Raw genomic sequence first — 16,818 nt, 5'->3', positions numbered from 1 at the left:
TTAATAATACATTAATTGTGTTCATTACTAATTCCGAACATTGGTTTTTTCCCCAATACTATTTTTCCACGATCTTCTCAAAACACAAACACACACGTTTTCATTGAATCGACATCTTGATATTAAAATACGTTTATTTTACTCACCGAGTTAGATGCTCCAGAGATATTTGGATGTAGTTTGGTTCCTCCAAAACACAGCGACACGGACGGATGAAACTACGATCTCGATTTTGAAAAATAACGAACGACCGAAGAAGAGCCTCCGTTAAACTGAACTGGCCAGAAAAGTTATACAAAATGTTAGGTTGCTGGTATTCCTACCACTAAATTGATACAAAATCAACACTTGCTGCAGAGGTTCGGTTGTTTAAACCGTTACTCCTCGCGGAAACATACTTGGGTCCTCGTGGAACCAGGTTCAAACAAGAGGTAATTATTGAATAACTTTAGCTCATCCCGTTTGGATCCTCCAAATGGGAGGCACAAATTAGGAGCTGAAAATGCAGAATTAATATCATGATAATAGCAAGATTTTTAACTTTTTAATGTTCAGTTACCGAGATAGCAGCGACGTTTGTAAGTATGCTTTATTAGACCACAGATTTATAGAAGGAACTATATACTGTGATTAGACGACAAGCACAAGGCACGACTAACTCGGCAGCTACAAACGGTAGCAGGGCGTGGTAGCGCACGTCATGTGATCACCTCAGATTTTTATATTTTTTCATCCAATGGTAATCACCCACGATGCTCGACGTTATATAATTTCCTTACAAATTCGACAAGGTACGACTAAATCGCGCGGCGGCTACAAACGGTAGCAGGGTGTGGTAGCGCACGTCATGTGATCACCTCATAGATTTTTATATTTTTTCATCCAATGGTATTTACCCACGATGATCGACGTTGTAATATATAACTTCCATACAAATTCGAAGGGTGGCGTCTTAAATTAAAGGTGGGTGGTAAGGTTTGTTCATATTGTATTTTACCTCACATTGAGGCTTATTATAATAATAAAAATTCCCTTTAAAAGGGAAGGCCAGCCTCAATGCAGAAGAGGTCTTGTAAATAGTTTGGCTCACCTAAATTCTTGAAGAGGAATTATCGACGAGGAATTATCGGCTGACCCCACGCAAAAGTACAAGAGGAAACTGGTGGCCATATTGACTAGATTTACGAATGAGGAGAAGATCAGTAAGGCAAAGTACAAACAGTTGTACCCGACTGCGGAAAATGTCCCCAGACTCTATTGCACGCCAAAGATTCACAAACCTAACGCACCACTCAGACCTATTGTTGATTATACCTCTACTATAGGATATGAATCTTCTAGGTGGCTCGCTGACATCTTGGCCCCCATGGTAGGAAATTCTACTCACCATGTGTTAAACTCCAAGTCATTAGCTGAGGAGTTAGTGGAAGTTGTGATTGATGAAGGGGATATACTAAACTCCCACGATGTGGTTTCTTTGTTTACGTGCACGCCCATCAGTAAAGTTCTGGACATTGTGAAAGAAAGACTTCAAAAAGAGGGCTGGTTGAAAGAGTACAACAAATCCAACGGTTTCAATTTGTCAACAGAAGACGTTGTAGAATTATTAGATTTCATCCTATCCACCACCTACTTTACATTCCGGGGGAAGATTTACAGACAACTCTTTGGAGCGGCCATGGGTAGCCCTGTTTCACCGTTGGCGGCGAATATCTTCATGGAACACCTGGAAAATATTGCCATCGCTACTGCCCCTATGGAATGTAAACCTAAGTTATGGAAGAGATATGTGGATGATATCTTGGAAATTGTTTGTAAAGATGAAGTGAATAACCTCACTGACCACCTGAACCAAGCTGACGACACCGACTCTATCAAATTCACTTTTGAAAAGGAAGTGGATGGCAAGATCCCCTTTTTGGACACATTGATTGTTCGGCGAGATGATGGATCGGTTAAAGCCTTAATGTACGATCTTTTTAAATTTTTAGATTTTTCTTTTTTTCTTCTAAAATGATAATATGCAATCATTATGAAAGTTCACAATACATTTGGACGCGAAAAACATTGGGAATTTGCAAAGAAACAACATCATAAACTACACCTCTATCACTCGAAACATCTCGCACTGTTTGGATTAGGACAGCGAGTGCGGCCTCAGAGTTAGTCTCCTACGCGGCCAGCTTGGTTACGCTCCCTCCACATGTGGAGGGAGCGTAACCAAACTGGCCGCGTAGGAGACTACGGTTTGCGATCGTGGCCGACATAAAGTCATAATCTAAAAAATTATGACTTTATGTCGGACCAACAGAAAATCGTCCTGTTTTACTACAAATAGGACGAATTTGACAGTTTGCTCATAGATTTAAGTTAGAACATGTGTAAATATTACAAATATGCCAAAAAATCGGTTTTGAAAAAAATAAAGGTAAATTCTGAAAAAAGATCGTACATTATGACTTTAAGTTGTTGGTTTACCGTAAGGCTACTCATACTGACCAATATTTGAACTTTAGGTCACACCACCCTCTTCACCAGAAACTTAGACCCTCCCTCGGGTCCATGGAGAACGACTGGTAATGTAGATTACATAGCATTAAAAATCAACCCAATACATGGACCCTCCCAGTCTGTAAGCAATTTGACTTCCAGTTCCCACAAAATGCTGGGAGTTCACTTTTACGGATTTGGAGTCACGCAATCTTTCTATATACCACGTCCATGTTTTCACTACATTAACGTTTGTGTAAGCGACTAAACAACGATATTGTATCCGACCAATCAACGCAGCTTGGCAGCGCGGGGATATTTGAAAAGGCTTCCCTAGCTAAATAATGTGCAAACATTTGCAAACCGCACGCGATAATATACGCAATATGGACAATAGGCCTAAGTCCGAGTCGAGTGGTTGCCTTTTATTATTGCGCGTACCATGGGTCTATCAGACGCGTGCCACTTGAGCTCAATACCTCTCAGTTGTTGACAAGTGTCCCATCCGATCTTGCGTCACATCCCGCGGCATAGCTTTGTGCTACCATATTTGAATTGAAACTGGGGCGGGGCTTTCGTAATTGACATCGGAATCACCGTGCTTCGTTGAACGAATATTTGGAAGTGAGATCTCTAACAGATTGGACCAGTCTCGAATCAGCGCTCAATGGACTTTCGCGTTCACTTATAATACGAGTATATTTCTATATTGCTGCATGGTTGACTGTGGTGGGTGTAATTAGTGGCGTCGATTTGTGGATGAAGAGGAATGGGTTTTTGGCATTGAAGAAAATAAGGGGGGGGGGGGAGGTGGCATTTTTTTTTTCATAGGGCATTACGTAATTATTTATTGTTACATTATCCAGAGATGGAACCGAACCGAGACTGGGGGCCAGTCTACCAGAAACTAGGCGTTGTTCGTACCCTTCTCGATAGAAAGAACAAAATTGTCACTGAAGAGCAAGACAAGGTAGAGGAGGAAACTCACATTAAGGGGCTCTCCAAAATGCGGATACCCAGATTGGACCATTGAAAAAGTGAAACACCAGATGGCTACGCCCAAGCTCAAGAAAGACAGATCTAAGAAAGACGATTCCGCTAAGTCGAAAGGCCTTGTTGTCATTCCCTATGTGGAGGGAGTCTCAGAGCGTGTCTCGAGAGTATTCAAATCTTATAACATCTCCACCGCGATGAAGCCCCATTGTACGTTGCGCAACCTCCTTGTCCACCCCAAGGACAAACGGGATCCCCATCATTCTACGGACGTCGTCTATTCAATACCATGTAAGAACTGTGATTTGGCATACATCGGGGAGACAGGAAGGAAATTCGGCAAACGTTTGGAGGAGCACAAAACTGAGGCTGAGAAAATTGGTGATAATATAAAAACCAGAGCCACCAGAAAAGCATCCCAATCAGTTGTTCACAAATCGGCTATCACCGATCATGTAGTAGAAAACAATCATGTCATCGATTGGAGGCTAGGATCGTCGGCAAAGAGAGTAATAGATATAAGAGATGGATTAAGGAGGCGATCACCATCAGAAAGCGGGGCAATACCATGAACAGAGACGAGGGGCAATACAACTTGAGTCACGTCTTTGACGATCTGATAAGTGAAAAATCAACTGGCAACTCCGTTGCCAAGCAGCAGAAATCATCAGCTGTACACAGATCGTCATTGCAACAATAGCATCGATAAAGAAAACTGTCAGTTTTCGAAACGTCTGCAAGTGGAAATATTTGGACTAGTTGTAAGAAATTACAAATACCAGTTTGGCTCACCGTGAAAGGCATTTTATAGGATCACGCTTACATCCACGTTACATGACAGTTCACCAAACCATCAATGGTGAGAACATGCACACTGAAACAGCAAAAAGCATTAACTCCTATAACTCCTGTCAACTCTTTAATTCATTACTCCAAATTGTTCTGTATTTTTGTCTTTACTGCTTTTTACCCATGCTTATTATTAAAATCAAGAAATACACTGCAGTTGTTAGTTAATTCGCTATGTAAACTCAACTTACATGCACATTTTATTTTAAAATGATTTTATATTATTTCGCAATGTATAGTTTACTATAAAGTAGATAGTGGCAAGCACATGATAAAGGACTGATCATTCACTACAATCTTCACTTTTAAACTGTATTTTTTGAATGTGTTGATTGTTAGTCCGAAACTCCTGCAAAGCTAAGGACATGGCATCTTACCCACTCCATTCTGTAATAGTCTGCATAGACTACCCTGTAGTCCACTTGCCCATTGTGCATACTCTGGATATTGTATTTAAGCTTAAAACTCTGATTTAATTAATGTGTGCACAATTGATAGATTTTCACATCTGATCAGTCACCCTACTCCCTCTGTTTGTTAGCTTCCCAAGTGGACTACTGACATTGCCTTGCGGTTAAGATTTTTAACACGGGGCTCTATGGAGAGTTAGGCCAATTTCTGGCCTAACTAAAATTGGCCATGATGTAATGCATCTTTAAATGGATCTGCCTTGTGATTGGTCGCCCTTACCTCGCTATGGTTTAAATCGTCTGGGCCCGCGCCATTACCATTAACTACACCGTAAACAACTGTCTGTGGTATTTGCGGCGCTTTTGTGTTGACGCGAAAGTTAATCTCTCATCAAACATCTAGCGCGTCCATGCTTAGTACTTGTGGTTAATGGACTGATAAACAAGTATGCTTGACTGTGTGTTTTTAGAGAGCAAAGTTCAGGGGGTAAAGTTCTGCTTACAATTCAAAGTTCATAGTCGAATATTCGGGGTTCGCTATCAATAAACTGGTAGATTCCAAAATCAGAATTGTTCAGTATTAAAGTGAGCCGTTATAATTATGCAAGATAATGTTGCATTCAATTACTTTTATTGTCACCAATCGTCTGATATTTTAAACTCTTTATGACCATTTTACTATTGAATACTTTAATTTTAATAAACATCAGTATAATTTTGAGTTCAACGAAATGGGTTCATCATGACTAATAATAACACATTTTTAATAAAATTCAACTATGGCATAGTCTATAGTCTGCATTGTGTGTTTTCTCAGTCTTCAATCATTTTGTTGAATGTAATTTTATGAATCAAATAAAAATGATAGAAAGTGGCAGATAGATATGCTGATAGCTGAACAAGTTTATGTTTATATGTGTAGGCCTAACCTATGATAACTTTTTAAGTCATAATTAATTCAAACATAACTTTGGCAATACTCAATCGTTTTCGTTCGTTGAAACGGCAACACATACTTTCTTTTCCTTGCAAATCGAATTAGCAGACATCAAAAAAAAATTTCCACCACAAGAAGTAAAAAAAATAATTCATACCAATAGAAGAAGGCTATAATCTTAGCTAATCTTTAGTGCACACAAATCCCATCTCAGAATTAGATACCAGCCCTATGGGCTGGCGAAAAATATGGGTGGTCAGGGGCAGATCCAAATTTTTAAAAAGGGAGATGGCTCACACAATACCAAAACTGAAATATATATGAAATTTAAAAACTTAGTAAATTTATACATTTGAAAACAAATTGGTGTCGTGCTAATGAAGAAAGAGTACTTTTATATTGTCCCGAGATGCTCAAATGGGCTGATAGCGGAGATGTTGGGTTGAACTCCCATTAGTTGGATGAGGTTTGATAATGGGTGGAAAATTGATATTTATGACGGCATGATGTATTTTGTGGAACATTGAACACTGTGCGAACAGGATCTAACTGGTGAAGTAGTGGTGTGACGCTAGCCCGTCTATCAAAGTTTCCCGATAAATCGGACTGCTTGGCGCTGACCTGTTTCCAATGACTTGATGTCCCGTGCACGAACTTCATGCCGATGCAGCGTATTCAAACTGAGGCATACTGCAGTTACTGTCCGTTTTCCTATACACAATACACAGTGCTCTTTCCCATTGACGCGTGACCTCTACAAATAGCCCTACGTTAAAAGTATGGGCAGGGCCGTTCCGACCATTAGGCCAGGTAAGGCGGTCGCCTAGGGCGGCAAACGCAGAAGGGCGCAAAAACAGAGGGCGAAAAAAGAAAAAAACGGGAATGGAGAAAGAAAAGGGAAGAAAAATGAGGACGGATAAAAATTACAGAAAAGAAGGAAAACGGTCGTGGGCAGCAGTGGCGTATAGCGACGGGGAGGGGGCAGGTGGGGGCACGTGCCCTGGGCTCCATCATTAGGGGGCGCCGAATTGACCAATTCACCATCGATTCTGCGCCCCTCCAAGCGATGAAAGTCAAAATTTTCGCGCGCTTCGCGCGCATTTCACTACTAAATCATTTTAAAGATCATTTTATAATCCATTATAGCCACAATTTATTTGTGGTAGACCCTATTTCAAATCAATTTATAATTCATTATAGCCAACATTTATTAGTGGTGGACCCTATTTGTGGAAATTTTCGCGCGCAATAGTTTTGAGAATCGGGGTGAGGGGGCATCATTATGTATCCCTAGCCCTGGGCGTCACAAGCCCTAACTACGCCACTGGTGGGCAGTATACAAATCAAATAGGTCAAAACTGACAAGTTTTCAAGGGGTAACCACCTTTAACACTTTTTTGGTATGCTTTGGTGGGGCGGCAGGGAGAGGCTTTGCCTAGGGCGGCAAAACCCCTAGGAACGGCCCTGAGTATGGGGATATGACTAGTTAACGTCGCTGTGTGAAAAATAACCGGCCAATATTAAAAGTACTCTTCTAAAGTTCTAGAAAATATAGTTTTTAACATGTCCTAAATTTTTAGCTAATTTAGATGTTTGGAAATATTCGTACTTTGGTGTTTTAGTTAATGTTATAGGTAATAGTACATTGCCTAGTTAACGTCGCTGTGTGAAAAATAACCGGCCAATATTAAAAGTACTCTTCTAAAATTCTAGACAATATAGTTTTGTAACATGTCCTAAATTTTTAGCTAATTTAGGTGTTTGGAGAGGGTCGTACTTTTGTGTTTTAGGAAGGACATGTAAACGACAGATAACACCAAAAATATGAAGAAATTATTTCCAAACCGTGTTAAGTCAACAATCATTATGTTGCTCATTTTCAAGAATGCTGGTTTACAAAAAGCACGCCATTGTCTGATTTCGTGAACAAAGCCACACATACCATTGTTTCCTTTCGTTTCCTTTATAATCGGTTACCCAACTGAAGCTATGAATACCAGCTTTATTGCGATATCGCACATGAAAACAGACACTTGTGCACAACCAGAGAAGATCCGATTTAATCAGTTGAGCTGTTTCAATGAGTGTTATCTTGGTTTAATAGCTTTTAATGGGGTTAAGTCCTGCAAAGGTCGAGATGAATTCTACTGTAGACATGACTGCATCATGGTCTTACTAAACTTTGGTAAGCCTTTAATTTCACCTTCTGTGAGGACGGTCTAAGATTTCTTCGGATGATACCAAGGGTACTCACTGGTACTCACTGGCGATGTGCGCTTTGAAAGTGTTATCACTGGAAATAGTCCATCAAGAACAAAAGGTAGGAACAAAATGGTCACGGAATCCATGAAAATAATCCTACTATCCGGGATATTGGGACTAGCAATTTTTTGGCCGACTTCTTTAGCTACAGAGTAATTGAAGACAGATGGTGACGGTGATATGTTGACACTTCGATGCATTGAAGGCCATTCCCCATTTGTCAGCACATGAGAAGAGGCTTGTAGATCTTGCTGTAATGTCTGATGATTTCCCGAGCTTTTCTGGTCCCCTTATAATAGGATACCATCTGTCATCATTGGCAAATAATCTGATGTTGTACTTTATCGCATTTACAATATCATTGATATATATATATTCAGAAGAGTGTAGGACCAAGTAAAGATCCCTGATTGTATTGGGACCCAGGATGAGCACTGTCCATTGATTTTGTTTGGACAGTATTTATTTTAGGACATTAGAGCACATCAGACATATCGAATTGCATTCTGAATACGAAGAATGTCATTCTGATATCAAATAATTTTGGTTTTTGAAATTCGCAATTTAATACACATTTTATGGCAAATCATTAAAATTGATATTTTTGATATTTAACAGCACTCGAAGTAAACTTTATAAATCTGATGATTTATACTTAACGTGTATGTAGGTGGGATGAAATGCCGACGATCAATTGAAAATTTTGACCTTTCGTATTGAAGATATGGATTTTTTCCCCAAAACACCAAAAAAAATTAGGTCTTTTGGGGAAAAAATCTATATCTTCAATATGAAAGGTCAAAATTTTCAATTGACCGTCGGCTTTTTCCTCCCTGCTACATACACTTTTTAAAATATATCATTAGATTTATATAATTTACTTCGAGGACTGTTATATATCAAAATTTGAAAAATATCAAATTTTTATAATTTGTCATAAAATTTGTATTATATTGTGATTTTCAAAAATGAAAATTATTTGATATCAAAAGACATGCTTCGTATTCCGAATGCAATTCGATAGGTCTGAGGTGCTCTCATGTCCCACAAAAAATACTGTCGAAACGTAATAAACGCTCACTTTAGATCCCTTAAAGCCATATTATAACATTTGCTGAGGAGAACGCCCTCAAAATATTTTAAATTCTGATTTTTACACGATTGTAATGTACTTTAGTCAATAAAGATACTCTGCAAAAATCAAGACTTTAGATCCGAGATTTTTAATAAAACGCTGGAACCGGCGTTTTATTATTACGATGGAAATATTAGTCGAACACGTATGCACAGTACGTACACGGCGTGCGGGATACACATACGCACCCCCACACACCCCGAGGATCATACCGTATTACAACCGCGGAGCAACATGCATGGGCGCTAGTAGTAAATTCCAATTTTCTATGCTTTACCTCACTTGTTCGGCTCAAAATTAAAGGGGACATATCTGACAGTAAAAGCTAACATTTTATGGAAAATAAATACTAATCTATTTTTACAGAAATGTTATAATATGGCTTTAACTGTGACCTCCCGGTACCTTCCTATTAATACATTGACTTAACAGTTATACTGTGCTTTGATAAATACTAATCCAAAGTCTGATCAATTATACAGGGTGTCCCAAAAAATAGAGGCCCCTCATTGCACCCTCTTTTTCTCCTATTTCAGAAAAGTTGATCAAGTATATGTTGGTATGTAATGAAGCCTTCACCCGTTAGCTTTAATAAACCGAAACAATTGTTTCAATCGGCTCATAACTTTTAAAAATATGCCCTTTAAAAGAGATGTATCCTTTTTTCACTCTGTCCACGGAGGAGGTTTGGCTACTTCAAAGATTGAAAAGTGCATATACCATGCATGAATATAAAACATTCCTCGATGATAAGTTTATAAAATAACAACTTTATTTTAGGGAATGGGCTTTACCGGTGGGGTTATGGGTTATGAATTTTGTTAAGTGTCATTAATTTGGGCGCGATTGATGTGGGATGGGATTTCTTTTGCTATACTTGCAATTATTTATGTTTTTCTCGGTTATTTTATGCCTTTTTGTTTTATTATGTTTCTTACTTTCTTACTTTATTGTTTCTTGCTTTCTTTTTATTGACCACATCAGTCATTCCTCTTTTTAGAATAAAAGGTAGCCCTGAAAAGGGCTGTTTAGTTTGTCTTTGGTTCTTTTGAAGTGACTTTACTGTGCTGCTCTGCCCTCTACCTGGTTGCCTCCTTGACGAATACAGGTTTCAGCCCTAGCATACTGCAGTTACTGTTTTCCTATACACAATACACAGTGCTCTTACCATTGACGCGTGACCTCCCCAAATAGCGTACGTTAGAAGTATGGGTATTTGCCTAGTTAACGTCGCTGTGTGAAAAATAACCGGCCAATATTAAAAGTACTCTTCTAAAATTCTAGAAAATATAGTTTTGTAACATGTCCTAAATTTTTAGCTAATTTAGATGTTTGGAAATATTCGTACTTTGGTGTTTTAGGAAGGATATGTAAACGACAAATAACACCAAAAAATATGAAGAACTTATTTCCAAACCGTGTTAAGTCAACAATCATTATGTTGCTCATTTTCAAGAATGCTGGTTAACAAAAAGCAGACCATTGTCTCATTTCGTGAACAAAGGTCCACATACCATTGTTTCCTTGCGTTTCCTTTATAATCGGTTACCCAACTGAAGCTATAATACCAGCTCATTGCGATACCGTACATATAAAACAGACACATGTGCACAACCAGATAAGATCTGATTTAATCAGTTGAGCTGTTTTCAATGAGTGATATCTTGGTTTAATAGCTTTTAATGGGGTTTAAGTCCTGCAAAGGTCGCGGTGAATTCTATTGTAGACATGACTGCAACTGCATCAGGGTCCTCATTGCATCAATTGCGTTGCGTACCAACCTTGTGCGCCAGATACTTGCGAATATAGCAGTAATACGTTTGCAAATATCTTGGATTTTGCCACAAATGAAGAAATCAAGTGGTGTAAGGTCTAGTGATCTTGCAGGCCACTCCACAGCATGACCCATCCCAACCACTATCCGTGGACAGAGTGAAAAACGGGTATTTGTCTTTAAAAGGGCATATCTTCAAAAGTTGTGAGCCGATTAAAATAATTGTTTTGGTTTATTAAAGCTAACAATAACATGTTTCTTTGCATACCAAAATATACTTGATCAACTTTTCGGAAATAGGCGAAAAAGAGGGCGCAATGAGGGGCCTCTTTTTTTGGGACACCCTGTACTTCTTAAGGGAAGTGTAATGAGCGTGAGCCCTGTTTTGATTCCAGAGGGAGTGTGCCTGTAACAGACACAGCCACCAAAAAAGGACCAGCTCAGATCGCGCGCCAAATAAGTTTGCAGTTCAGAAATTGCATTTTTTTCTCAGTCTTGAAAAAAATAGGCAGAGGTGGGAATCGAACCCGGGACCTCACTTTTATAAAACCCATTGCGTTACCACTAAGCCAACTGAAAAGGTGTGAGAAGTTTGATAGTAATCCTTGATATTGCTGAATAGAATAAATCAATACTGATAGGCTTATTTATCTAATGTACGATCCATAGGGCCTATAAACTAGGAATATAATGTGAAATGATTATCAATCGACCAATCAATCAAGTTTTAAGTTATCAACAATCAACAATAAACCGATGGGCCATGGAATATTACTAATTTCTTACTAATCTACCAAATAAATAAATAAATAAATAAATAAATAAATAAATAAATAAGTCAATAAATAAATAAATAGGCATAGGCCTAAATAAATAAATACATAATGCAGAATGCAGTTAGTATTTTAGTTAGAAAACTATTCTAATGCTATGCACGCAAAGGACTTGTGCCTTTAATATCCGCGCCTAATCAATAATGGGTCTTTCACCATGGTGACACACCATGTTAAACTACTGACCATGCTGACTGTATCCCTGTAGTAATATCTACTGACCAGCTGCTAAACATTTAGTGAAGTGGATGCTTTTACTGTACCCAATCAAGTCTACATATCAAGGTCATAGCAGGGCATTTACAAAGAATGGTCAAAGGCCATTGTTTCCAAAGAAGTATAGTATAGATGTTGACGCAAGCTTTCGTGCGGGAAACATAAAAACATACTCGCCAGTCGTGGCCTTTTTATGAGATTTGATACGGCGCTGAAGTCTATGGCTGTCCCAAACTCAGTTCCAGACCCGGTTTCCAGATGCAAATTTGTATGTTGTTACAAGGAATGCAAACTCATTTTATCAATAAGCGACCCACATAGAGGAATACGACATCTATCGTGAGCCAATAGAGAGTTCCCGTGTTTTGGGTTACCCGCCATCTTGGAGGGAAACCTAAACTCCGTTTACAATTTTCAGAATACCAACACTCGCGCAATAATTAGCAAATGTTATTTTGTAGAATGTAGCACCAATAGGGTCATTGACCAAATCAAAGGAATGAGGAATACGGCGGTGCGAATCACGTTATAAACACTATTGTAGTCCGTTCCGCTTGAAAACACGGGAACTCTCTATTCTGTTGCCTGCAAAAGCCGACGATCAGGTAAGAATTCTAAAAGCAGAGTGACTATATATTCGTATTAATTTCATTATAAGCTTAAAACGCATTGAAAACGCCAAATTGCAGTCACAAAATATACAATATGAGTAAATCACCAAAGCAAATGGTAACATAGGTATGTGGAAAAGAACTGCAATAACTATAACAAAAGAGTTAGTTGTCTTTGGCATGTCGCTTTTTTGAAATATCACCAAAAATATCAAATATTGGAAAAACGCCCAAAAATTTAAAACAAACACGAACCTTCCAAAACAAATAGATATTCGCACTCGGCGGCCCAGTGACTACCTGCAGCTGTGATTTGGGGTTACTCGTTGCTTGAATTCTTCCCCTCTCCAGATACCTGTACTTCAAGTTCGCCCATACCCCACGCCTTAAATGTTTGACGGTGTACTATATTATAAGGTTTTCTTTGGATTTTGGTGGCCATTTTGAAAAGCGCCCCCAACTGTGATCTCCTGGTACCTTCCTATCATGGGCGTCAATTACAGGGGGACAGGGGGGATGTGCCCCAACCAAATTCCTTCAAAATTTTTTATAAAATAAGAAAAACATAGGAGAGTGACGGTATGTGCCTAACGTATAAGTGGTATTTTTTATTTGGGGGACAAAGGTCATTAAGGGGTCACTTCCGGTATGAAACGAAATACCTTCAAAATGCTACTTCTCCCACAAATTACGAAGGACGGTGACGCAACTTGCACGCATGCATTGCTAGTACCCAGTGTCTATGAATCATACACAGATTTGAGGTCAAAGGTCATAAAGGGGTCACTTCCGGTATAAAACCAAATTCCTTCAAAAAATTATTAGTTAAGAAAAACATAGGAGAATGACGGTATGTGCACACATGAATTATGTTTATCTAATGTGTATGTGGTATTTTTTTATTTGGGGTCAAAGGTCATTAAGGGGGCACTTCCGGTATAAAACGAAATTCCTTCAAAATGCTACTTCTCCCACAAATTACGTAGGATGGTGACGCAACTTGCACACATGCATTGCTATTACCCAATGTCTATGAATCATAAACAGATTTGAGGTCAAAGGTCATTAAGGGGTTATTTCCGGTATAAAGCCAAATACCTTCAAAAAAATTTATCAGCTAAGAACAACATAGCACAGTGACGGTATATTCACACATGAATTGATGTTACCCAGTGTAAACGTGGTATATTTTTTATTTTGGGTCAAAGGTCATTAAGGTGTCACTTCCAGTCCAAGACGAAAAACATTCAAAATGTCCCTTCTGTCACAAATAACATAGCAGAATGATACTATGTACACACATGCATTGCCATAAGCCAATGCCTATGGGGTTTTCATAGATTTTGGGGTCAAAGGTCATTAAGGGGTCACAACACGGCTGTGTTCGTGGTCTTAGACCACAACTATGTCTAGTTTCTTCTTTTTTGTGTGACACCTACCTAAGTAGTAAGGGAGGAGTGATGTGCAACAGAAAAACTGGTCAAGAAAAACTATGTGAGAATTTCTCCTTTTACGCACTTACCTAATTTTTATTAAAGCCATATTATAACGTTTCTATAAGAAATAGAATAGTATTTTTTTGGTATAAAATGTTTTTCTGATCAATTAAGGACACTCAACCATATTCTATTTGGTGGTGTGAAATCATATAACAAATGTAGCAAATACACAAGAGGAATGGTATGGTTTCTTAGAGGTGGGCGACCTGATTGACAGCCTCATCCCCAACTTTACCCTATCAACATGCAGATGTTGGTATCAGGTGAAAGCTCATATTTTTCTCATTAACATATTGAAATTAGTTCCAAATCGATATATTTCTGAAGAAATCGTTAAAAAACTGCTGAATTAGTCTCAAATTTTTGACTAATTCAGCAGTTTTTTGACGATATCTTCGGAAATATACCGATTTGGAACTCCTAGTTTCAATATGTTAATGAGAAAAATATGAGCTTTCATTTGATATCAATTTATTACATGATCATGATGATTATCATTAATAAAAACACTGTAGACTACCAGTTTTACGCTGTATTAAATGTCAATAATTCCATGAACAATTAGTCGCATTTATAATGAACATTTACATGATCTTTTTGCATGAATGCTTGAAAGGGGCAACAGTTTATCTTATACGTAAGTTTTAAAGAATTTGATTTTCCAAATATATCAGGTCATCTTGCTTTAAAAGGAGATACCAAGGCTTTATAAGGGGCGTCATTTCCGCCCCATGTACATATTTCTTGGGAATGGGAAAATGCCAAAGCTTTTGTTTTTACATGTTATTGACCGTAACTCAAGAACCGACAGACCTATGGAAATATAAATGCGATTATTGGCTTCCTTGACTTATTTCCTATAATATCGATGTATTAATATTAAGAAACACACTGCATTTTTTAGTTAAATGCAGCTTGATTTTCGATAATTTGTCTAAATTGTCAAATCTCAAGAACATTGTATGCTAAATTTGCCAATTTTAAGCATGAATATTCAAACAAAATGCAGTTTGTAAAACTTTTGACAACTGAGTAACAGACTAAAATCTAGGTAGTCATAAAAGATGAAAAAAAGTTTTTAAAAAGAGCAACAAAAAAACCAAGACCATTTCAACTTACCCTGTATTTCAAATAAACTCACACATGGTCATTTTTGCGATATCACAGTACTGTACATTTATTCATGTATTAATTCACATACATACAATGTTTGTTTAACATTTACATCTATAACAGTATTTTCTATTGGTCATACCTTTATGGAGAATTCATGACAATTGTTTGTATATAAAATTGGTCAATGGTAGATTAAGATTTCATACTAGTATTTAGGAAAAGTTACATGTAAGGTCCCATAGCACTTGGTATATTGGGGTGGGTATTACAGTTAAAATCCATACACTCCATATCGAAGATATCTTAATTTCCCAAACAGGGGGTGAAGATTTCAAATGGAGTCGCCCATTCAAGTAACCCCATTTGTGATCTACACCCCCTGTGTGGAAGATTAAGGTTGTGTCTTGCATACGGGGTGTACGGATTTCAACTGGAATAACACATTATTGATTTGTATAATCAACATACCCACAACAGAGCATGCCCAACATAATGACGAAGGCCTGCTTTGACTGGAACACCCTGTATTACAAAACTTTGTTAAATTAACAGAGAAAGAAGAATTTGGTTACCAGATGTCCTCTTGAAAACCACTACATGTATCTTTCACTTTTTAAAAGCTTTTTCGCTTTTTCTTGGTTTAGCAGCAACATAGCTTGGGACACCATCATAGCATTCAGTGTAGTGTTTCAATTCTTAGTCCTATTGATGAGAGCAGTACACAGTACTAGAACTATGTCCACATTGTAGACTTGATCCACATCTATAGCCTGTACCATACTTAATGTGGATTATGACATATATCCAATATTTGACAAAGTCCATTGCCAAGACCAGTATCAAGTACAGGGGACTAGAATTATATCCACATTCTGGACTTGATCCAGATTTATTATAGCCTGTACCATACCATAAGTGTGGATTATGACATATACTGCGTACAAAAAGTATCCAAACACTTAAAATAACAGCTATTTCTAAATGACACTAAAACTAAATTATAAAATGAAATAGGCAATAGATGGAGAATGTTCTTCTGCACATTTTGGTACCTCATTCGGTACGGCACTTATAGCAATTTTAATGAAAAAGAGCTTTAAAGTGACAAAAATTTGCAATGACTTTTCCCTTAAGGCACGCAGATATTGAACACAGTGGAGTGAGCGTTTATCCGTCAAGCTTCATTGAACTTGTAACAAAAGGTACCAAACTCGCCTTGAAGGTGGAAACATCTCAAATGTGTCGCTTGTGAAATTCGACCTTTTGTCATTCAAATGCGTATAGCTTAGTAGAATAAAATCACATCGAGCCGGATAAGGTATCAAAGTACGCAGAACAAAACTCTCCATCTATCGACTACTTTATTTTGCAATTTAGTTTTACTGTCTTTAAGACATTGCTTTTGTTTTACGTGTTTGGATACTTGATCCTGATCTCTTATTTCAGGTCTATGAATGGAGCCACCATTTAACAAGATTCATTTGGATATTGTCCAATACGACCAGCACCCACTAAATAAGATTTGGTGCCCCCAATGAGCTATTCCAGTTCAAATCCATATATGACCTTAATCTTCCACATTTCAAAATGGTTACCTGAATGGGCAACTCCATTTGAAATCCACTCCCCCTGTGTGAAAGATTGAGGTCATGCCTTCCATAGGGGTGTATGCATTTCAACTGGAATAGCCAAA

General features: G+C 38.0%; 1 protein-coding gene across 1 annotated transcript; it reads left to right on the top strand.

The window, feature by feature from the left end:
- The first annotated feature begins 1,366 nt into the window (after positions 1-1,366).
- LOC140167442 (uncharacterized) lies at positions 1,367-16,596 on the top strand. Its single transcript, XM_072190749.1, has 2 exons — positions 1,367-1,968; positions 16,572-16,596. Exons 1-2 carry the CDS (start codon positions 1,367-1,369, stop codon positions 16,594-16,596), a joined length of 627 nt encoding a protein of 208 aa, XP_072046850.1.
- The last annotated feature ends 222 nt before the right edge of the window (positions 16,597-16,818 follow it).

This window comes from Amphiura filiformis, chromosome 13 (genome assembly GCF_039555335.1).
Source record: "Amphiura filiformis chromosome 13, Afil_fr2py, whole genome shotgun sequence".
Lineage (NCBI taxonomy): Eukaryota > Metazoa > Echinodermata > Ophiuroidea > Amphilepidida > Amphiuridae > Amphiura > Amphiura filiformis.
The sequence above is the reverse complement of the archived record's forward strand: the minus strand, read 5'-3'. Positions and strand labels throughout refer to the sequence as shown.